This window comes from Betta splendens, chromosome 1, assembly GCF_900634795.4.
Source record: "Betta splendens chromosome 1, fBetSpl5.4, whole genome shotgun sequence".
Classification (NCBI taxonomy): domain Eukaryota; kingdom Metazoa; phylum Chordata; class Actinopteri; order Anabantiformes; family Osphronemidae; genus Betta; species Betta splendens.
Genome location: NC_040881.3, coordinates 7,102,886 through 7,125,610, shown reverse-complemented (window position 1 = coordinate 7,125,610; position 22,725 = coordinate 7,102,886). Strand labels below are relative to the sequence as shown.

Below are 22,725 nucleotides of genomic sequence, written 5' to 3'. Positions count from 1 at the left end.
TGTCAGGAGAGCACAATAAACAATCCCCAAAAAGTCACTGATAGAATCTTTGTTAATTGTTGTTTAAGATGTTTTAAGATCTCAACAAAAACTCAATATTGAGAGTATTGAAGAATGTAGATATAATGAATGGAAATTTATTTAATAAAGTGTCATCATACTGTAGTTGCTGTCTGAAGTTCAGATTCCTCGCAATAATTTACAGATACATATTTTGTTTTTTAAAAAATAGATAAACAATAGATAAACAAAAATAGATAAACAACATTGGGCAACTTTAAGGGAAAACAATGATGATACAAGGTGGAAGCAAGTCTCAAGATGGGATTGACCCAAAGTGTAGTAACATTCCTGTTTTTGAGTCTTAGTCTGTAAACTCTGTTAATTCACTTCATGGCTTTTCTCATGTCCCAACACTCAAATAGCCACACTGTTCTCTAGCTCTGCTGGATCCAAGTACGGGTATGGGAGTTTCAAGGTGCTGTTTCTGGCTTTGATGTCAGAACTTAACTTTTTCAGCTCTGCTTGAAAAGCTTTTATCAGCTTCCAGGGAATCTGCTCACCGAAATGCTCTTCTGGGTACTGGCCAAGAGGAACCTGATGAGATCAATCGCACATTAAAAACCTTGTTCCACATGCTTAAGTTCAGTACACCAGTGTGTACAGTATATAAGGTGAATATTATTTATGTTAATGTAAGTAGTTACTTACAAAGTCAGAGGACTGTTTGCTGAGCAGCCACAGCGTGGCCATGCCCTGCACTGTGGCATTGACATCAGGAAATGTCCGCAGCATCGTTTTCTCACTTGTTGTTCCCTTTCTGGTCGGTGGAGGAAGTTGCAGGGTGATGGGAGTGTTGGGCATCCAGCCACCATAGTCGTACTACAGTAAACAGAGACATGATAACTGAATAAATCGCAGCATTGTGATGATGCTTATCAATTACTGATAGAAATAAAGGTTTTTCCTGTTTTCTGCACTAGAGATCTTATATGATTAGTAATTATTACTTGAACACTTCAACAGCTACTGTACTGTAAATGAATAGTAATACTGTAAGTCTGCAGAAGATGAGAAATGCTTTAGGAAAATGCCAGTGTGCTATAACATGTTATGATTATAATGACCTAATATGACTTTTTGTCAGGATCCTGTTTCTGTTTCTCCTCCTTCCTCACCATGCCACACCCCTGCTCTGGACCACACCTTCTCCCTCTTACCCTCAGTAAAGTCCCTCTGCAATCTGTTCAATTCCTCACACCTGTGCCTTCCCTCTGCTCCCTTCAAATACTCCCCCAGCCCACCAGTCTGTGCTGGGTCATTGTCAATTCATGCTGCTCATTCATTGCCATGGACTCTATTAGTTTATTATTAGTTAGTAGTTATTAGTTTAGTATTAGTTTTAGTTTTTTGTCCTCCTGGTTTATTTTTGTGTCTTTAGTTTTTGATATTTCCTGGTTTAGTCTATTAAAGTAACTTTAGTTATTGACTCCTTCTCTCCGTCCGTTTGACTTGGGTAATGGCCTTGTCACGATCGGGGTTTTGTGTCTAGTTGTTTCCTGTTTTATTTTGGTAGTCTCCTTGTTTCGCGCGCTGTTCAGTCCCCAGTCCAGCCGCGCGCTGTTCAGTCCCCAGTCCAGCCGCGCGCTGTTCAGTCCCCAGTCCAGCCGCGCGCTGTTCAGTCCCCAGTCCCGCGCAGGTCTTGTCCCAGCCAGAGGTCATCACCTGTAGAACAAGTGCTATGCACACCCGATCAGGCCCGACATCTGCTCCGTCGAGCTCGGCAGCGGCAAGTAGCCATGCCAGCTCCAGAGGAGACGCTGTTTCAGTCCCTGCCGGCTCCTGTGAGGAGCCGGAGGGCAGCGCCGCCGGCTCCTGTGAGGAGCCTGAGGGCAGCGCCGCCGGCTCCTGTGAGGAGCCTGAGGGCAGCGCCGCCGGCTCCTGTGAGGAGCCTGAGGGCAGCGCCGCCGGCTCCTGTGAGGAGCCTGAGGGCAGCGCCGCCGGCTCCTGTGAGGAGCCTGAGGGCAGCGCCGCCGGCTCCTGTGAGGAGCCTGAGAGCAGCGCTGCCGCTCCAGTCCCCGTTTCCGTCGGCCCGGTAGCGGCCGTTCTAGCCCCCGTTCCCGTCAGTCTCGGAGTGGCAGTCCCTGCGCACCTCCAGGAGGGGGTCGCGCCGGCTGCAGTCCCTGCGCACCTCCAGGAGGGGGTCGCGCCGGCTGCAGTCCCTGCGCACCTCCAGGAGGGGGTCGCTCCCGACGTAGTTCCTGCCGACCTCCAGGAGGGGGTCGCTCCCGACGTAGTTCCTGCCGACCTCCAGGAGGGGGTCGTTCCCGACGTAGTTCCTGCCGACCTCCAGGAGGGGGTCGATCCCGTCGTAGTTCCTGCCGACCTCCAGGAGGGGGTCGTGCCAGCCGCATCTGCATCGGTTCCTGGCGGCCCGGCCCCGGCCGCATCTGCATCGGTTCCTGGCGGCCCGGCCCCGGCCGCATCTGCATCGGTTCCTGGCGGCCCGGCCCCGGCCACGTTTCCACGTCTGTCTTCATCCCTGGTTCCTGCCTCGTCTCCGTCTCGGCTGCCGGACTGGTGGCCTCGCCCTCGGCGCCCCCTGCTGCCTGGATGGCGCTGCCTCCTGCGGCGACGTCCGCCTCGGCCCCGCAGTCTTCAGGATCGTTTTTCCTGAGTTTTCCTGGTCATGGACTTTGTTCCTGTCTCGTGGACATTCATGTTGTTTTCTGGTTTGAGGCTCGTCCTTGTTTTGTGTTTTTGGTGGGTCCTCTGGTCTGTGTGTTCGGGCGTGAATTTTGTTTGATGGGGGTTCCCGTTTTGCCCTCCCCCAGTCCGCCCTCCGCCCGCCCTGTCGGTGTTCCGTGCGGGTTGTTTTTGGTTCTGTCCCTCCGCCGGTCCTCCCTCCGCCCGCCCTGCTCGGGTTTGTTGTTTTTTTCTTTTGGTCATCTGGAATCCGCCCTTGGGAGGGGGGTACTGTCACGATCGGGGTTTTGTGTCTAGTTGTTTCCTGTTTTATTTTGGTAGTCTCCTGGTTTCTGTTTCTGCTCGAGCTTTACTTCCGGTTTTTGTCTTGTCACAGCTGTCCCTGCTTCACCTGGTCGTTATCCACACCTGCACTTTATCAATAATCAAGCCACTTTGTATTTAACCACCACCTGTGTCCTTAGTTCTCCGCCAGATCGTTGTTTGTGTGTACCCGTCATAGCTCCCAGTTTCTTTGATCCTGTCCGGCCGTGTTTTACGTACCTTGTTTCTGGACTGCTGATTCTGAGCCTGCCTTATGTCACGATCTGGGTTTTGTGTCTAGTTGTTCCTGTTTTATTTTGGTAATCTCCTGGTTTCTGTTCCTGTTTTAGCTTTACTTCCGGGTTTTGTTCTTGTCACAGCTGTCCCTGCTTCACCTGATCGTTATCCACACCTGCACTGTATCAGTAATCAAGTCACGTGTATTTAACCACCACCAGTGTCCTCAGTTCCCCGCCAGATCGTTGTTTGTGTGCTTACCGTTGTTCCCAGTTCGCTGTTCCTGTCCGTCCGTGTTTTGTGTACCCCGTTCTCTGCTCTGCACGTTACCGAACTCGTTCGCCTGCCTGACCACGATTCTCCGCCTGTCGAATTGGTACTGGATGCTGGATTTTGTGTATGAACCTTGCCTGTTCCTGACGCTGCCTCTGCCTAATACCTGGAATAAACCACCGTCTGATCACCGTCAACCTGTGTTTGCTGTGCATTTGGGTCCTCATCCGAGCGTTCCGTGACAGAACGATCTGGCCAGACTTGGACCCAGCCAGCACTCAGCCGTCGCCCAGGTCAGTGACTGTTTTGTTTCTTGGTTTTTTTTGGCGGCGAGTCTCCTTCACCTGCGAGGAAGTATGGAGTTCACCTGCGCCGAGCTACCCAGCGACCTACGCGTTTATTTTCAAATCCTCGCGGAGGATTACCGACGGGCGGTTAACCCGAGGAACCAGCGCAGCGCCGTGGAGGTGGCGATATTGACGCTGGAGGACGATGACAGCGTGTTGGAGCGTCCCAGTGTTCGTCGCCTCTATGAGCGACTGTGCGCTAGGTCTGATGAACTAAGCGACGCGCTCCGCACCACGCCAGCGCCGGTCGCACCGCCGAAGGTTTCGGTTTCCTTCTCCCCGCCCCGTCGGACCGTTGTGTCTGCATCAACCTGCCCAGCTCCATGTTTGTTCCGCTGGGAGGATTCCCTGCATTCATGCGGTCCCCCGTCTCCAGTTCAGTCGAGCCCAGTTCAGTCTCCAGCCCAGTCGAGCCCAGTTCAGTCTCCAGCCCAGTCGAGCCCAGTTCAGTCTCCAGCCCAGTCGAGCCCAGTTCAGTCTCCAGCCCAGCCGAGCCCAGTTCAGTCTCCGGTTCAGTCGAGCCCAGTTCAGTCTCCGGTTCAGTCGAGCCCAGTCCCGGTTCCGGTTCAGTCGAGCCCAGTCCCGGTTCCGGTTCAGTCGAGCCCAGTCCCGGTTCCAGTTCAGTCGAGCCCAGTCCCGGTCTCAGCCCAGTCGAGCCCAGTCCAGTCGAGCCCAGTTCAGGTTCCAGTCCAGTCGAGCCCAGTCCAGTCGAGCCCAGTCCAGTCGAGCCCAGTTCAGTCGAGCCCAGTCCCGGTTCCCGTTCAGTCGAGCCCAGTCCCGGTTCCAGTTCAGTCGAGCCCAGTCCTGGTTCCAGTTCAGTCGAGCCCAGTCCAGGTCTCAGTTCAGTCGAGCCCAGTTCAGTCGAGCCCAGTCCAGTCGAGCCCTGTCCAGTCGAGCCCTGTCCAGTCGAGCCCAGTACAGTCGAGCCCAGTACAGTCGAGCCCAGTACAGTCGAGCCCTGTCCCGGTTCAGTCCAGTCACGCGCAGGCCTTATCCCAGTCAGAGGACTCCATCTGTCGAACGGGTGCTGTGCACACCCGATCAGGCCCGACGTCTCCTCCGTCGAGCTCGGCAGCTGTAAGCAGTCATGCCGGCTCCGGAGGAGACGCCGTCCCAGTTCCTGTCGGCCATGTTGCGGCCGTTCCTGTCGGCCATGTTGAGGTCGTTCCTGTCCCCGTTCCTGTTCCTGTCGGCCAAGTAGAGGTCGTTCCTGTTCCTGTCGGCCAAGTAGAGGTCGTTCCTGTTCCTGTCGGCCCAGTAGAGGTCGTTCCTGTTCCTGTCGGCCAAGTAGAGGTCGTTCCTGATCCTGTCGGCCAAGTAGAGGTCGTTCCTGTTCCTGTCGGCCAAGTAGAGGTCGTTCCTGTTCCTGTCGGCCAAGTAGAGGTCGTTCCTGTTCCTGTCGGCCATGTTGCGGCCGTTCCTGTTCCTGTCGGCCATGTTGCGGCCGTTCCTGTCCCTGTCGGCCATGTTGCGGCCGTTCCAGTCTCTGTCGGCCATGTTGCGGCCGTTCCAGCCTCTGTCGGCCATGTTGCGGCCGTTCCAGCCTCTGTCGGCCATGTTGCGGCCGTTCCAGTCCCTGTTCCTGTCCCTGTCGGCCATGTTGCGGCCGTTCCAGTCCCTGTTCCTGTCCCTGTCGGCCATGTTGCGGCCGTTCCAGTTCCTGTCACCCTCGGAGCCGCAGCGCCCGCCGGCCTCCAGGAGGAGGCCGCGCCAGCTGCAGTTCCCGCGCACCTCCAGGAGGAGGTCGCGCCAGCTGCAGTTCCCGCGCACCTCCAGGAGGAGGTCGCGCCAGCTGCAGTTCCCGCGCACCTCCAGGAGGAGGTCGCGCCCGACGCAGTCCGGCGGACCTCCAGGGAGGGGGTCGCGGCCCGACGCAGTCCCGGCGGACCTCCAGGAGGGTGGTCGCGCCCCGCCGCAGTCCCGGCGGCCTCCAGGAGGGGGTCGCGCCCGCCGCAGTCCCGGCGGACCTCCAGGAGGGGGTCGCGCCCGCCGCAGTCCCGGCGGACCTCCAGGAGGGGGTCGCGCCCGCCGCAGTTCCCGGCGGACCTCCAGGAGGGGGTCGCGCCCGTCGCAGTCCCGGCGGACCTCCAGGAGGGGGTCGCGCCCGTCGCAGTCCCGGCGGACCCCCAGGAGGGGGTCGCGCCCGTCGTAGTTCCTGTCGACCCCCAGAAGGGGGTCGCGCCCGTCGCAGTCCCGGCGGACCTCCAGGAGGGGGTCGCGCCCGTCGTAGTTCCTGTCGACCTCCAGGAGGGGGTCGCACCAGCCGCAGTCCCGGCGGACCTCCAGGAGGGGGTCGCGCCAGCCGCAGTCCCGGCGGACCTCCAGGAGGGGGTCGTTCCCGTCGCAGTCCCGGCGGACCTCCAGGAGGGGGTCGCGCCCGCCGCAGTCCCGGCGGACCTCCAGGAGGGGGTCGCGCCCGCCGCAGTCCCGGCGGACCTCCAGGAGGGGGTCGCGCCAGCCGCAGTCCCGGCGGACCTCCAGGAGGGGGTCGTTCCCGTCGCAGTCCCGGCGGACCTCCAGGAGGGGGTCGCGCCCGCCGCAGTCCCGGCGGACCTCCAGGAGGGGGTCGCGCCACGCCGCAGTCCCGGCGGACCTCCAGGAGGGGGTCGCGCCCGCCGCTAGTCCCGGCGGGCCTCCAGGAGGGGGTCGCGGCCCGCCGCCCAGTTCCCGGCGGGCCTCCAGGAGGGGGTCGCGCCCGTCGCAGTCCCGGCGGACCTCCAGGAGGGGGTCGCGCCCGTCGTAGTTCCTGTCAACCCCCAGGAGGGGGTCGCGCCCGTCGCAGTCCCGGCGGACCTCCAGGAGGGGGTCGCGCCCGTCGTAGTTCCTGTCGACCTCCAGGAGGGGGTCGCGCCAGCCGCAGTCCCGGCGGACCTCCAGGAGGGGGTCGCGCCCGTCGTAGTTCCTGTCGACCCCAGGAGGGGGGTCGCGCCCGTCGCAGTCCCGGCGGACCTCCAGGAGGGGGTCGCGCCCGTCGTAGTTCCTGTCGACCTCCAGGAGGGGGTCGCGCCAGCCGCAGTACCGGCGGACCTCCAGGAGGGGGTCGCGCCCGTCGCAGTCCCGCTGCACCTGCATCTGTTCCTGGCGGCTCGGCTCCGGCCGCACCTGCATCTGTTCCTGGCGGCTCGGCTCCGGCCGCACCTGCATCGGTTCCTCGTCGCGGTGGTCCAAGGAGGACGCCGCTGGTTCCTGCCTCGTCCTGGTCTCGGCTGCCGGACTGGTGGCCTCGCCCTCGGCTTCTCCTGGTGATTGGATGGCGCTGCCTCCTCCGGCGCCGTCCGCCTCGACTCCGTCACCGCCACGGCCGTTCGCCTGGGGTACGGCCCCTCCTGCCGCGACGATGGCGCGGTCTCTGCCGTCGTCGTCCGCCGCGAAACTGGGATCCCCGGAGCATCTCCGTCGGGGAGGGGGCTGGGCTCAGCTCTGCTCTCCCGGACCTCGCCAGCCGTCGTGGTGGACTCTCCTGCCACCACCCTCGTGAGGGACTCCCTGGACTCTGTTGTTTTCCTGGTCATGGACTCTGTTCTTGTTTCATGGACATTCGTGTTGTCTTGATTTTGGGACTCGGTCTTGTTTTGTTTTTCTGTTAGGTTCTCTGGTTTGGCGTGTTTGGGCGTGAGTTTTGTTTTATGGGGGTTCCCGTTTTGCCCTCCCCCGGTCCGCCCTCCGCCCGCCCTGTCCGTGTTCTGTGCGGGTTGTCTTTGGTTCTGTCCCTCCGCCGGTCCTCCCTCCGCCCGCCCTGCTCGGGTTTGTTGTGTTTTTTTTTGGTCGTCTGGAATCCGCCTTGAGAGGGGGGTACTGTCACGATCTGGGTTTGTGTCTAGTTGTTCCTGTTTTATTTTGGTAATCTCCTGGTTTCTGTTCCTGTTTTAGCTTTACTTCCGGGTTTTGTTCTTGTCACAGCTGTCCCTGCTTCACCTGATCGTTATCCACACCTGCACTGTATCAGTAATCAAGTCACGTGTATTAACCACCACCAGTGTCCTCAGTTCCCCGCCAGATCGTTGTTTGTGTGCTTACCGTTGTTCCCAGTTCGCTGTTCCTGTCCGTCCGTGTTTTGTGTACCCCGTTCTCTGCTCTGCACGTTACCGAACTCGTTCGCCTGCCTGACCACGATTCTCCGCCTGTCGAATTGGTACTGGATGCTGGATTTTGTGTATGAACCTTGCCTGTTCCTGACGCTGCCTCTGCCTAATACCTGGAATAAACCACAGTCTGATCACCGTCAACCTGTGTTTGCTGTGCATTTGGGTCCTCATCCGAGCGTTCCGTGACACCTTATCCCTGCCTGTTCTGTCTGCCTTGGTGTTGTACCCGCCTGTTACCGACCTTGCCTGCCTGACCACGATCTGACGCTCGACGATTCTGGTATTGTATCTCTCTCATGTATGAACCTTGCCTGTCCCTGACGCCGTCTCTGCCTAACCGGAATAAACCACCTTTTGATCACCGTCAACCTGTGTACGCTGTGCATTTGGGTCCTCATCCGAGCGTTCCTGACAGGCCTCCTGCAGACAAGTCACTTGGTGGACCTTTTTTTTTTTTTTACATAAAACAGTAAGTGAATGTATCCTTACAGTGTTGTAATATCAATGTATGTGAAAGGCAGTTAACAGTCACTCTTTATGGCCTGAATAAATTAATTCTTCTGCAGTTCTGAAACTGCAGCAGCTCACCGACCCATTCCCTGATGGTCCCAGTGGACTCACCTGTCCAGAGTTCACAGCTGCGTGCTGGCATGAGCCAGTGAAGATCACCATGGTGACGAACTTGTTTAACTCAGTCATGGTGGAAAATCTCTGTGGAATTCCTAAAAATGACAGAATTAGCTGCATTACTTAGAAATCCTGAAAAAAATGACTTTATTAAAGATAAAATGCTAAAAAGCATAAATAGAAAAGGATATATACCAGTACTTGCACAAGTCATTCATCATCAAGAATTTGCCTTTAACACAAACCTGTGTCTGACTGGGAAAGGAAGCCATGTTCAAAGATTTCCCCAATCCATTTCTGCAGCTCAGAGTCTTTCTCAACATCGGTATCACTCTTGTAGTAGTGGCCAATCATCCCTTTAACAAACCTACAATACAAGAAAGATGTACAGTACCGTTAACAAGTTATGGTTGTTTTCAAACTGTACAGTTAGACAGTTAATAAAAAAGCTACTCTTCCAGTAAGACAAAGTGGAAAAGGATCTAAGTTTTAATAGAAATAATGCAACCTTTGGCTGAGTGTCTAATCTGTCCTGTCCTCATCATCATTCCTCTACTGATAAAATGGCATCTTAATTATAATAGACTGGAAATTTCTAACAATACTGAACCTGTGGATGATTTCCCACAGTCTGAGTCCATCATCCTTGTATTAAAGAACACGTATTAAGTCATGGTTGTTTTCAAACTATACGGTTAGACAGTTGATAAAAAAACAACTCTTTCAGTAAGACAAAGTGGAAAATGATCCAAGTTGTAATAGAATTAATACAACCATTGGCTGAAGTTAAAGAGAACTTGAGTGTGCATCTAATCTGTCCAACCTGTGGATGATTTCCCAGAGTCTGATTCCATCATCCTTGTAGTAAAAGTTTGGCACAGCCTCCAGTCCTCGCTCAGCAATGTCCTCTGGTAAACAGAGGGAGCTGTAGGTCATCGAGGACAGAGATCTCTTCAGGATCGTGGTCATTCCCTCACCACCAGAAGCTGAAAACTAGAACATACACATATTGTTTAAGGTTTTAGGAAGGAAATGCATTTGTTCAACAATGGTGTACTACGGTAAATGTGTTGATGCTGTTCTACCTTTGTGAAAACTCCAGTCTCAGATATTAAAGAAAGCCGAGCTAAAAAGTTGATCTGCAGAGTGTATCGAGTGTGAGGGATGAGGAGCTGAGGGAAAAGAGTACTCTGTTACAAACCATTTAGCTGTGTTATACATGAATATTAAGGTATTTTAGTTTAAAGGAACTATAATTGGTTTGACTTAGTTAAGTGATTTGCAGGCACCTTGTACAGTGGATGCACCATTGGCAGGTTGCGCAGCAGCGACACTGCAAAGACTTCAGCCAGCAGGTGGGTTCGCAGCAGGTGAGTGTTGAGCTGATGCTCAGTGAATTCTGCACTTCTCACAAAGATCTTGGCCGTTAACCAGTCGTACTCAGAATCAGAGGGTAGAAAGACTGGGTTGTCGTCCGCTGGGGTCTGCTTCAGCTACAGGAGATGAAAGATGTACTTCATTTTAATTTGCTCTAAAGACACTGAGTTCCTCCTACAGGTCAGAGCTGATCATTAGCTGGGGCTCATCTCACCTGTATAGCAAGTGGCATCATATTAGCATCAGGGGTTCTGTGGAGCAGGACCAGAGGAGCAGTCAGGTACTGCTGCTTCCCATTGATGGTGTTTGCTTTGACTCCATCCAGGTTCTTGTAGTCACACAGGAAGATGTTGCCTTTCTGTTGAAATTGGGGGCGCATTAGAAATTTCTTTGACTTATGTACATAGTGTGGATATTAAATTTGACCCTGTGAGAGCAATCACAGGGTTTTTTAGAAGTATGAGACAGTTACCTTCATTTCCTCTGCCAAGCTGTACTGACCACTAGGGAAGACCATGTCATCAGTGACAGACAAGTTACTGGGCAGAGCAGAGCAGCGTCGGATCAATCTGGGGTTGACACCGTTCAGGAACTGGTAGCCAAAGAAAGCGTCCTCCTTCCAGTGTTCCTCAACATACTCTGGAATGGAACAAGAGCTGAATGATGAATTTTAAATTTTCAGCTTTTGGATCTTTTCTGCAAGTGTTATTAATACAATTGTGACTCTTTATTCCCATGTGAACCCATGTATGAATACAGTCCTCTATCCTATCATGCAGACAATGCGAGAAGTTAAATAACTATGCACTACCTGAAATTTGGGTCTGTTTGCACCAGAACACACGACTGATAGACTCCATATCAGTCCACGGCTCCTTCGAGTCAATCAGTCCCTTCAGGTTAAGCTCTGCCAAACTAGAAAAGAAAAGCAAATACTGTCATAATGCATTTTATATGTCTGTATGTCAGACAGTAAAATTCATACGTATGTAAAAACATACAATAATTGACAGAAAGAAGCCTTTACCCTGTGGATGCTGTGAACTTGAACTCTGTAGCCTTAGTAAAGGAGAACTGGACCTCAGATGGCAGAGACATGGGGTTATCAGCCTTGATGCAGTGGGGAATTCCCTTCATGTAAACAGCCCAGCTGGAAAACAGGACAAGGCATCACAATAAGGAACGTTGTTTTGCTTGGGGTCTGCGGTTGGGTTCAAATGGCTGCCTATACTGTAGGCATGCTTAAATTTAACTTAAACAGCAGTGTGAGGGCTATAACTCTATATAAGTGTTGTTCATGTGCATCAAACACAGATAAAGATACGGTATCATACAATAAACCGTTAGCTTGTACAGTAGTTAGCATTATAGCTCAAACTGGGCTAGTTTCTACCGCTGTGATACTTTATACAACACACAAACAAAGAAAGCTCTAATCTAAAGGAGTCTGCGGAAAGGATATGCACCAAAGCATGCCAGCTATCACATGTGGTGAGTTATGAGCCAAGGAATGACATACGCTAAGCTACTCGCTAGCAAAAAAACAATGTACACATTCAAATATTGTCACACAAAGTCCATATTACTGGTGAACTGATCCCATTCTCTGTTATTTCTACTTTCTGGGAGGTTACTCACTCACTCTGTTACTCTATAGCCCTCCCATAGAGCTTGTTTGAAGTGATTTATAGGGGGCGCCATTTGGTGACATTTTTTATTGCACCAGGGCCATAAAACATGATCAGACATTTTTATTGGCTACAATCAGTTGTTGCTAGGCGGAGATATGGCTGCACAGACACCTGCCCTCCCTGGTGGCCTGTACAGCAACAGATCTGGACACAGTGGACACGAATGAACACTTTCATATATGTTTAGTTTTGTATAAGTAACTGGTATTTGGATATATTGATCACTTGTATTGCTGTTTAAGGTGGATAGTAGTGGAGAAAAATATAGAATATCCACACTGGGAAACTCCTAAGTTCATTTGACTGTTGTGCTATGACTTCATGGTGTCAGGTTCTGGCTCTGTGTTTCAGCTTTATTTTGAAAGGACTTCGGTCATCAGCCATATAATCATGTTTTGGGTTTCCATTTCCTGTTTTATTTTGGTAGTCTCCCGGTTTCTGTTCTTGCTTCACCCGGTCATTACACACACCTGTTTTAAATCAGTAATCACTTCTTGTATTTAACCACCACCTGTGTCCTTAGTTCTCTGCCAGATCGTCGTATGTATGCTAGTCATTACCATCCAGCGCTTATTTATCCCGTCTGCACGTATCTTGATCCTGTTCTGTTTCCTGAATCCTGACCCTCACCTGCTCCTCTACGGTACTGTAATCCTTGTCTTCCTGTTACCGAAACCCTGCATGCCTTTGGACCTGAATCTGCCTGCTCCACCTGTACCGACATCTGTGATTTCCTGTGTATGACCCGGACCGTCTGTAATTCGAGAACCGAATTAAACCCCTTAAACGCTACTATCTGTCTGAAATCTCTGTGCTGTGCATGTGGGTCCTTTCCCTGCCGATCCGTGACACATGGGGGTTCAAAGTTTCATTAGCCTCTGCTTTACTGAGATATTCATTCTAAAAGTGTATTTCTCTTTTTACTTAAAGTAAAAATTTTACTTTTCTATTATTTATAAACTTCGAATCAGTAACAGTAACACCAATTTTACACCTTATATTACATCTCAAAAGTGTCCCCTACATTATAACACTAGCAGTCAAATAGAAATTCATTTGAATGTAGCTATGCCATTTTTCTGAAAACCCTCAGAAAACAACCTTGGGGCTGAAGAGGCTAGCTTTTAATTTACAATTTACAAGTTCATGAATTTAATTCTTTTAAAGATAAACCTGCCAGGGGTAACTGTCATGAAGTAGCTAATTTCAAACTACAAATCATGATTACATTAAAGCGTGTGTTTTAAGCGTGTGCTCACTGATAGTCTTTCCCGCGTTGCTCCATCTCCTGTTGGCGACTGTAAGCTCCGAGGTGATGGGTGTCCTCAAAAACTTTCAGAGCTTAAAAAATAGAGAAAATATAAATAGTATGTTGACGTTTTAATGCTACAAACTACAGACACAACTATGTGTCTGTTTTTGGGGTATGATAATGAATATTATAAGAATCCTACAGTGTTTAGTGCCAAACCAACATTAATTATGTTACAGAACCTGCTTCCTGTCCAATTAAAAAGGTGCAATTCCTTAATTTCTTTATTTCTGTTGTTTTGTTGCTCTTACAGGTGAATTATTGTACTTATCAGCCCGCTGCACTGAAGCAGCATCAGAGACAGTAAGCAAATTGTGACAGACCTGTTCCTTCTCTGAAGTAATAAGTCTGACTGTCATCAATCCAGCGGTAGATGGGAAACTTGTATATGTTTCCCTCAGGGGATTTCACCTCTACCTTGGCAGGGAACCAAGAGTCTTCTGGGAAAAGTGGCAGACTCTGTTTGTCCAGCTGTATCAGAATCAGTTTCCCAAGGGATGCAGGACAGGTCAAAGTAAAGGTGGACACCTGGAGTAATGACAAGCATATAAGTGACAATCAAGTCACAGGTGAAGAACCTGAGGTTGCAGATGTTTGGTTGAGGTGTATGGTATACTGTATAAATATATATTAAACTTACTGCTCCTCTGATGAAGGCTGTGGCTCCTTTTAAGCCCACCAGCCATTTGCGTTGGCTCTCCCCTCCAGTGCCCACCAGCTTAATGAAGATGTTATTCAAAGTCGTGCCATTAACACGATTGTCAGTAGACACCTTTACTTCATAGTCCACCATGTTCACTCTGGAAGTTAGAAGAGTCCTAGTAGAGAGGAGTGATTTGGTTGCACTCAGAACCTGAGAACATAAGAATAAGAAAACCTTTATTAATAAATGTCTTAGATCACTTGTAGCAAAATAACAAATTCTACAGGTACACTGAATATCCATTTGTTTCTGAAATCATTTTAGGTTGTGAATTCATTTTAAAAAGCAAACATTTTACCTCTGAGAGATGCTCCCTTGATGAATTGCTCTAGTCAAGTCCACAGTTTCGTCCTTAAATACAGACCGTTTTGTAGGTGTGTCTGATGATGACAAAATACTGGGGGATGTAGTGTAATGTAATGCAAATCCGATGATGTAATGTGAAAGTTTTTGGTGAAGCCAAACCTGCTTCACCAGTGTGATGTGAAGAAATCACAGTCAGAGCTACGACCTTTCTGTAAATGTTTAGAAACAACTAAAAAAGCAGGCAAATGTCGACAACACACAAAATTAAATATAGACATGATTTATAGAAAAACATGGGAAATAAAAATATTAGTCAACACTTCAATCTACAACTTTCATTACTGACACAATACTGAACAGGTTCCTCCCCAAATATCTACTGCAACTGTGTTTCAGGTATGTGACAATACCTTGACAGCCTGTCAGCAATTAGCATTAGGAGAAGTACAGAAACACATTTAAACTGAAGACTTGTTTTAGATAATAAAGACTGAAAATGTCCTTAGAAACTTGCTTTTTGTCACAGTTTTTTAGTATTCATCTTTTGAACCATTATTACAATGTGCTAGTGCTACAGTCAAGTCAGTTGTCAGTTGTGGTTCAACCTGTTGAAAACTGTGTTGCAAACTGGGTAGAAAAAGGCCGTCATATGGATCCTCCGCTTTCATAACCTCATCACTTTTTCTCCCCAAAGCTACTCCAGTCATGGTGCAACACAGTTATGCAACAGGCGGTGATTAGAAACCAGAGTGATGTAATATGTGTGTTTGGCAGGTACGTCAGATCGAGGATGTCCATAACACAGTCAGTGTGCCTTTCAGGAAATTAATAAAATCAATGCAACACAAGGATATTTTGCAACAGAAGAAACCACCGTAACACACCTTTACAGTACGTTCAACACCTTGTGAGGCAGTGGCGAATTGTACCACTACAGCTCTCCATTTAATGAATATGAAACCAATTGTAGTGTAATTAAAACTAATTTATGACTTGTTGTGTGTAAGAAAACTGACACTGTGTGGGGAAAGACCCCCATCAGCACTGATACTCCTGTCGGAACAGCTTGAGTGTCTAGAAATGGGGGAGGGCAGGTCCCCTTAAACTCTCTACTGGTTATACAGGTAAAACATGAGTTCTACAATAAGAGCTGCCTTCCTAATTTACATTATCCCCTGTTATCTCCTAGGTTTCTTCTGATAGATGGACGACTGGAGTACAGCTGTTACAAATAGGCTCTCTCTTGGAATTGCAACAACGACATACAAACTTGGAAATACTTTAATATAGTAAAGAAGAAATGTAGATGAAAATAAATATACATTGCAACATACTGTAGTAACACGGTTACTGTCAGGATCCAGGGGCTTCTGTCCCTCTTGCTCGCATGCCTTAGCCACGCCCCCTGTTCTGTTCTGGACCACAACCATTTCCTCATTTCCCTCGTTCCCAGTCATCTGGTCATTGGCTCATTTCACATACTTGTGCTTTCCCCTCTGCTATTGCTCAAACCCTCACCCAGTCCTTCACTCTGTGCCGGGTCATTGTTCAGGGCCTGTTTGTTTAGTGACAGTTTCATGCCTCATGCTGTCTGTGAGTGTCTTTGCAGGAAACCGTTTCAGGTCGCGTAAGTCTTCCCATGTGATTTGTAGGTTCTTTTTGATCTGTGCCATGTCAAGTGTGAAGCTATGTGTTAAGCAATGATTACAGGCCAGGCCTGTTGCTGGACCATGTATGTTGTTGGTAAAGTCATTAACCCTGTTAGTCACGTATTTAAAGTAATGTAAGACCTGCATTGAGTTAAGTTTGTGAAAGCCAAACTTCTACTGTCGCTCCACAGCTCAAAGCCTCTCAGCTTTAAACCCCAACAGCTCTTGTGCCTAAGTTGAATCCCCATTACCATTTTCCCTTACATTTGTTATTTTCCATTTACTGTAGTTTTGATTAGTTGCTTTTGGCCTCCTGATTACTTGTTTTCAACATAGTTTAGAAGTGTTTTTAGTTTCCTCTGGTTCTTGTCTGATTGGTTTTATTAGAGTGACTTGGTTGCCCTACTCCCTGTGGTTCGTTCTGACTCAGTCCAAAAGGAACTATCCGTAGACTTGTTCTATGGCAGAACAACAAGACAGTTACTGGTATACTTTTATTTATTGTATTTTTCTTAATTCTCCCCTCTCACTCTCTGCACTCACATGCACTCATATTCACATGCATTTGGTCATTATAACTTTTTCTCTTTGCTGGTGCTTTTCATTCTGGTGATTAGATGAAGCTTCTGCCCCCTCCCAACAGATATTAAACTACAAAATAAATAAACTCTGACACTAAAGAAGTTAAACAAAAGAAGTTAATAATAAATAATATATCAAATTATGATGAATAATATAATATATAAAAATTATGATGAATAATATATCAAATTATGACATCAGTGCATGTATGGTGCATGATTTTTCTTTTTTTCCTTTTTTGCGTGTCCTGTCCGGCTATATATATATATATATATATATATATATATATATATATATATATATATATATATTATAGATATATATATATATATATATATATATATATATATATATATATTATATATATATATCTATATATATATATATATATATATATATATATATACACACATATCTTACACACTCATATACATACACTATATTATTATTATTAACATTATTCACTGCGGCCAGAATGGGCCACTGTGGGTCACGTTCTCCACCCCAGGAGAACCAGACACAAAACACTGCCCCAGTGGGAGAAAAGAGAATGGAGCTGGAGGACCCACGGTCTGTAGGGAGCCCACCAGGTGAAGCCCCCGTGCCAAGACAGGGGCCCACCCCAGGACGCCACCCCCAGCTGAGCGAAGCAGGGTCCACCCCATCAACCCAACCGTATCCCCCAGCGCTACGTCGAGCCTGTTATCCAAAATGTACTTTATTTACTGTACATTGTCACACACACACACACACACACACACACACACACACACACACACACACACACACACACACACACACACACACACACATAAAAACACATGTTTCTTTATGGATCACAACAACTGACAAAAAACAAGAATTTATTAATGCAGAAAAAGCATCAGTAGCAACTTATTCATAGATTAATTCCTGATACCATGTCTATTACAGCAGGGTAAAACAAAGCGATTTAAAATGTTCATTGGGATGTAATTTGTCACCACAGTTTAATGAAAGACTGTGCAAAGTAACTGATCAACAAAAAATCCTTCCACCGCAAGCATTTAAAAAAAGGAATTAAAAATAGCATTTTCTGAAAAAAGAAATGCTCTGAGAATGTTTAAATGCTTGTTGCTGGATACTGTTCAAATTTAGCTGAACCACAAGTAAAGCAAGCAAAATGTAGTCAATATCTGAAGCTAACTTAGGTTTATGATTTCAAGCAGATTGTTTTTTTTCAACATACCTAACAGTTGAGAGTGGAAAAATAACATTACAGTCAAAGGGGGAAATTTCAGGAACTGTTTAAATGTTGATAGAGAAGATGTAAAGTTGGCTTTAAAATATATGCGTGTAAAAATTGTGTCAGTGGCAACAGGTTAGAGAGTCTTTTTGATTTAAAGATTCATCCTCTGATATCAGTAACATTTTAAACCCCCACCATGGGATTTGTGGGGCTCTAAATACTCAAACCAATAACATTTACCAAAAATTGCCCCAAATTTCAATTTTCAAAAATCAAAAACTTAAAAAGGTATTAAAAACATTATACTATAAAAAAGCATTCATAGCGTCAAAAATAAAGAACAGGCAGTTCTTGCAATTATTGCTTTATTCATGAAGTTGAGTGAAGTGAAGTTGATGTCCCAACCTCTGACCCTCAAATAGCCACACTGTTCTCTAGCGCTGTTGGATCCAAGTACAGGTATGGGAGTTTCAAGGTGCTGTTTCTGGCTTTGATGTCAGAACTTAACTTTTTCAGCTCTGCTTGAAAATCTTTTATCAGCTCACAGGGAATCTCCTCGGTGAAATGCTCTTCTGGGTACTCACCAAAAGGAACCTGATGAGATCAATCACACGTTAAAAACTTATAGTAGTAATACAACTAATTCTTTCACTTTCAATGTCATGTAAAACCACAGTAGGTTTGGTACAACAATGTATATAAGTTAAATATTAAATGAAATGTGTGTTTACTTACAAAGTCAGAGGACTGTTTGCTGAGCAGCCACATTGTGGACATGCCCTGAACTGTTGTGTTGACATCAGGAAATGTCTGCAGCATCGTTTCCTCACTTGTTGTTCCTTTTCTAGTAGGTGGAGGAAGTTGCAGGGTGCTGGGAGTGTTGAGCATCCAGCCACCATAGTCATACTACAGTAAACAGAGTCATAAAACAGTTCTTAAAGAGAGGGTACGACGAAGATGACCCTTAAATTATTTATACTGTATAATTGTCATGCAGCAGTTTTGACCTACATGTAATATTTTTCATTTGCACTAGAGGCTTGATGTTGTCCATCAGTACTTTCATTAGCTATTACAGTAAATAGTTTTCCTTCAAACTTATTAGATTAATATGCCTATTGATGGATGCCTATTGTGATAGGCATTCTTAATGATATGAAATGCATTTAGCCCTGCTCATCCTAAAGGCATCAAACAGTCACTTATTATGGCCTGAATTCATTTATTCTACTGCAGTTCTCATGATACTGCACCATTCACCAACCCATTCCCTGATCATCCCAGTGGACTCACCTGTCCAGAGTTCACAGCTGCATGCTGGCATGAACCAGTGAAGATCACCATGGTGACGAACTTGTTCAACTCAGTCATGGTGGAAAATCCCTGTGGAATTCCTGAAAAATGAGTGAGAATCTGTTGCATTAAATACAGTAAATAAGTGGTTTTTGTATTTGAAAAACTGCGGTTACTTATGCAGTGCCCTCCTAATGCTTTACATGTCATAATGTTAAGAGTTCATGCTGTGAAAAGGGAATGTTTTAATTGTATTATTTTATACCAGTTTCATTTTTATTTGGGAATTAACATTGAGTTCTTTTGTAAGGGGAATGTCCTATGCTTAGAACGGTCATTAAAGGCCTCATCATCGTTTTTTCCTCTCCCTCTACAGCGCGAGACAGATGGGGAGAGAAGAAAGTGCGGGAGTTTGGGAAGAATAGAGAAGAGCAGAGACGAACTTTGGAGGGAAAATAAAGTATTATCGTGGTGTGATAGTGTTTACGGGTGTTAGCAACTGGTCGAACCGAGGCTGTTTTGGTTTGTTTTGCCCCAGTGGGGAACACATTGAGCGCGGTAGAGGTAAATTGCCGACTCTTTGCGCAGGAGCTAGCTTAGTTGCGTCGTGCTTAGCGGAGGCGAAGACGCGAAGTGCACGTGGGGAGAAAGGCTGCGCCATTTCACAGTGGTGCGCTTTGGATGCGACCACGCACGCCTCGTGGACTTCTCAGAACCTGCGCAGCTTGAGGAGTCGGATCCCACGACCGCTGGCCGGATTTCTTTATTGCATCGCTTTGGTACGACACCGGAACGAAGGGTTGAAAGCGAGGGTGGATGTTATTGGTAACAAGAAATTGTGAGTAATTATGACATCACACGGCAGAAAACCACGTGTGCCCCAGCGTGCGCGCCGACGGTATGTATTTATTAATTCTGCCATTTTGTCGAGAAATGTGTGACGTGTAATATAGAGAACCACAAGTTTTTAAGCAGGCCATGGCGAGGCATACCTTCTATTTGCTATTGTGTATTACTATTATTTATTGTTTATTAATATTTAGTAGAGGTCAACAGAGACCCCTTACTGTATAAATTGATGACCGAGTGAGTGGGGAGGGGGTTAAAATTAACTAACTATGATAAAATTATTCACATTTAAAAGGATTTACATTAATAGTCATTCATCATCATCATCATAATCATCAAGGAGTTTTCATGTGTGCCATTTACACAAACCTGTGCTAGCTTGAGAAAGGAAGCCATGTTCAAAGATGTCCCAGATCCACTTCTGCAGCTCAGAGTCCTTCTGGACATCGGTGTCACTCTTGTAGTAGTGGCCTAGGACTCTCTCAACAAACCTAGAGTATGAGAAAGAGAAAGCAGCTATGGTTCCTTTCAAACAGTTAGACCTCTGGCTGAAGTTGAACAGAACTTATTAACATTATCATAATAATGTTAATTATTAACTAATATGATCATTAACATCATCATAATAATGTTAATAGCAATATGGTTTGACCTCCTCTTCATATTAGATTAATCTAAATTACACTGCCTATACTGTAAAACACCATAACACAATTCCTGCTGCTCCTGTTTTTTTCAGAGCATTTCTTTGTGTCATAAATTCAGTATGAGTAAAACCATTGTTACATAAATAAGCAATGTATGCAACCATTGCTTGTTACTGACTTGGCGAGCATCCACTGTTGACCCCTGTACCTTCAGACAACACTAGCTACAGTATACAGCTATTACAGTCAAAATTTGTCACCAAGATACAGTAAAAAACTAAAAATATTTAATAAAAATGTAAAAGTTTAAAATGCAATCTAATCATATGGTTTGACCTCTGCTTCCTACTGGATCAGACTCCATTTCCACATCTATATGTAGCCTTATTATTTATTTAACCTGTCCTGTCATCATCTCCATCACCTCAGCTACGATCAAAAAAGCAGGTGAGTCAACTGTTTCCATACTGTACATTCATGACGTATCAATATTGTACTTTATAAACTAAAGCAAAAAAGCAGACTGGAAGCTTCTAACAATACTGAACCTGTGTATGATTTCCCAAAGTCTGAGTCCATCATCCTTGTAGTAAAAGTACCAGGCGCTGTTTGTCCAGCTCTATCAGAATCAGTTTCCCAAGGGATGCAGGACAGGTCAAAGTAAAGGTGGACACCTGGAGCAATGACAAAAATATGACAAAAATATGTGAAAACTGAGTCACAGAAAAAGAACCTGAGGTTACAGATTTTTGGTTAAGCTCCAGTCACACCACCAGGTTGTGTACTGACTCCTACTGACTTGGATGAATATGTATGTATGTACATAGAGCAGCCTGAGACGCATTAATCTTGCGTTAACTCAAGACTTTGTTAAAGGGAAACTTTTGGGGACTGACCAAAACAATATTGGCTAGTATTTAGGGAGTAAAGGGACACTAAGATTCCTCCATATTTTCTGTGCAGAAAAATTATCATTTATTCCTCTTCCAAGATACCCTGGCGGATTGTTTGCCGTGGGCCTACAGGCTAAGACTAATGCTCCCTGGTTTTCTCTGTACCTGCCCCAGCTACATTCAGGCTGAGAGGGGGCGGGGCCAGGTTGTGAGAGGGCGGGGTCGTGTCGAGGGGGCGGAGCCCGACTGCCGGAGCAATACTGCTCTGTTCGCTGTTCTCTGTTTTTCCAAATATACTCCTACAGCACTAATATTTAATGGCTGAATGTCCTGCTGTAGATTATATAGACGACAGCAAGTTCTACAGCAAAGTCTGATATTCGTGGTTAGTTAGTTAGTTAGTTAGTTAGAGAAGTGTTTGTCTGTCTGCCAAACTGAACACCTTGTCATTTAGGGAGGTCAGAATATGTACTTACTGCTCCTCTGATGAAGGCTGTGGCTCCTTTTAAGCCCATCAGCCATTTGCGTTGGCTCTCCCCATCAGTGCCCACCAGCTTAAGGTAGATGTTATTCAAAGTCGTGGCTTGAAGACGATTGTCAGTAGACACTGTCACTTCATAGTCCACCATGTTCACTCTGGAAGGTAGAAGAGTCCTAGTAGAGAGGAGTGATTTGGTTACACTCAGAACCTGAGAGCATCATTATCTTACAGTAGATCATTTGTAGCAAAACGAAAACACATTCTGTCGATTCACAGATAACAAGACAATTATTGCTTTATGCTGTTTTTCAATTGTTTCTGAAATCATTTCAAAAAGAAAAGGTTTTACCTCTGAGAGATGCTCCCTTGATGAGTTGCTATTTGGATTGAGCAAACCCACATACAAATTTAGTTGTGACTGTAAGAACTATTTATACTGTAGCGCCACCCTATAGCTACAGTGCTATCTGAATGTACAGAAGCTTACAGTGGAGGCTTGCCAAGTCAGTAACAAGGAAAACTGAAGCTTACTCGAATGAGAGTGACCCTTTGCCCCAGATCTGACAACACCCATCAGCTTCACAGCTTTTACCGAAATGAACAGCAGATGTTTTTCAAGATTTTGCATCTCAAGTTGTGTAGAATGTCAAGCCACCTTGACAACAAACCTGTGCAACTTAGTGACGCTGGTAAATTTCCTAAAAACTCCAGAAAATCTGTTAGATTACATGAAGAAATGGTCATTGAATCTCAAAGACTGCTTCACAGTTCTTTAGGCAATGGTGATAAAAGGTTTATAAGGGCGCACATTCATACACATTCATTACAAAGGTGTTTTCATGTGTACAGTTTTATTTCAACATCAGCCTGTGTTTGAACAGAACTTTAAGGAATAGAACAGAATAAATATTTAACATTATTAAAGGAAATGTTATATGGTTGGACCTCAGCTCCTTTGTATTGGGTTTATCTCCACACAAACATATAAGCAATTTATACGAACATTGCTTGTTATTGACTTGACATCCACTGTCATATTTATATTTCCAGATTACACTATAGGGTGGAGCTGAATTCCTAATAGTTTCTTTATCTTCTGTTGGCAACGATAAGCTCCAATGTGATTGGACATACTG

The 22,725-nt window shown here is 46.7% G+C and overlaps 2 protein-coding genes and 1 long non-coding RNA gene across 3 annotated transcripts; all 3 read right to left on the bottom strand.

The window, feature by feature from the left end:
• Nucleotides 1–115: 115 nt before the first annotated feature.
• On the bottom strand, nt 116–15,424 carry LOC114863360 (polyunsaturated fatty acid lipoxygenase ALOX15B-like). Its single transcript, XM_029164292.3, has 15 exons — nt 15,302–15,424; nt 13,599–13,811; nt 13,282–13,486; nt 12,906–12,987; nt 10,983–11,105; nt 10,767–10,870; nt 10,428–10,594; nt 10,170–10,313; nt 9,868–10,071; nt 9,664–9,750; nt 9,402–9,571; nt 8,824–8,945; nt 8,573–8,673; nt 712–882; nt 116–597 (listed from the first exon to the last, which is right to left on the bottom strand). The coding sequence occupies exons 1-15, from the start codon at nt 15,422–15,424 to the stop codon at nt 418–420; spliced, it is 2,196 nt and encodes a 731-aa protein (XP_029020125.2). The 3' UTR covers nt 116–417.
• LOC129604423 (uncharacterized) lies at nt 2,929–8,555 on the bottom strand. The gene is made up of 2 exons (XR_008695266.1): nt 8,141–8,555; nt 2,929–3,280 (listed from the first exon to the last, which is right to left on the bottom strand). It is a non-coding gene; the product is annotated as an uncharacterized LOC129604423 (long non-coding RNA).
• Nucleotides 15,425–17,041: 1,617 nt separating the features above from the next.
• Nucleotides 17,042–21,737, bottom strand: LOC121202420 (hydroperoxide isomerase ALOXE3-like). The gene is made up of 6 exons (XM_055508172.1): nt 21,585–21,737; nt 20,764–20,834; nt 19,938–20,059; nt 18,720–18,820; nt 18,162–18,332; nt 17,042–18,020 (listed from the first exon to the last, which is right to left on the bottom strand). Exons 1-6 carry the CDS (start codon nt 21,735–21,737, stop codon nt 17,841–17,843), a joined length of 798 nt encoding a protein of 265 aa, XP_055364147.1. The 3' UTR covers nt 17,042–17,840.
• Nucleotides 21,738–22,725: the final 988 nt, after the last annotated feature.

What these genes read in the sequence shown, in the direction of transcription:
- LOC114863360 (XM_029164292.3), bottom strand. Translation starts at nt 15,424, where the DNA reads ATGACTGGGAACGAGGGAAATGAGGAAATGGTTGTGGTCCAGAACAGA. An exon ending in GCTTGGCAGAGGAAATGAAG is followed by an intron (nt 10,314 to 10,427) that starts GTAACTGTCTCA and finishes CAATTTCAACAG; the next exon opens with AAAGGCAACATCTTCCTGTG. An exon ending in TGATGCCACTTGCTATACAG is followed by an intron (nt 10,072 to 10,169) that starts GTGAGATGAGCC and finishes CATCTCCTGTAG; the next exon opens with CTGAAGCAGACCCCAGCGGA.
- LOC121202420 (XM_055508172.1), bottom strand. Translation starts at nt 21,737, where the DNA reads ATGGTGGACTATGAAGTGACAGTGTCTACTGACAATCGTCTTCAAGCC. An exon ending in CTTTGGGAAATCATACACAG is followed by an intron (nt 20,060 to 20,763) that starts GTTCAGTATTGT and finishes CTCATACTCTAG; the next exon opens with GTTTGTTGAGAGAGTCCTAG. An exon ending in CAGCTGTGAACTCTGGACAG is followed by an intron (nt 18,333 to 18,719) that starts GTGAGTCCACTG and finishes TGTTTACTGTAG; the next exon opens with TATGACTATGGTGGCTGGAT.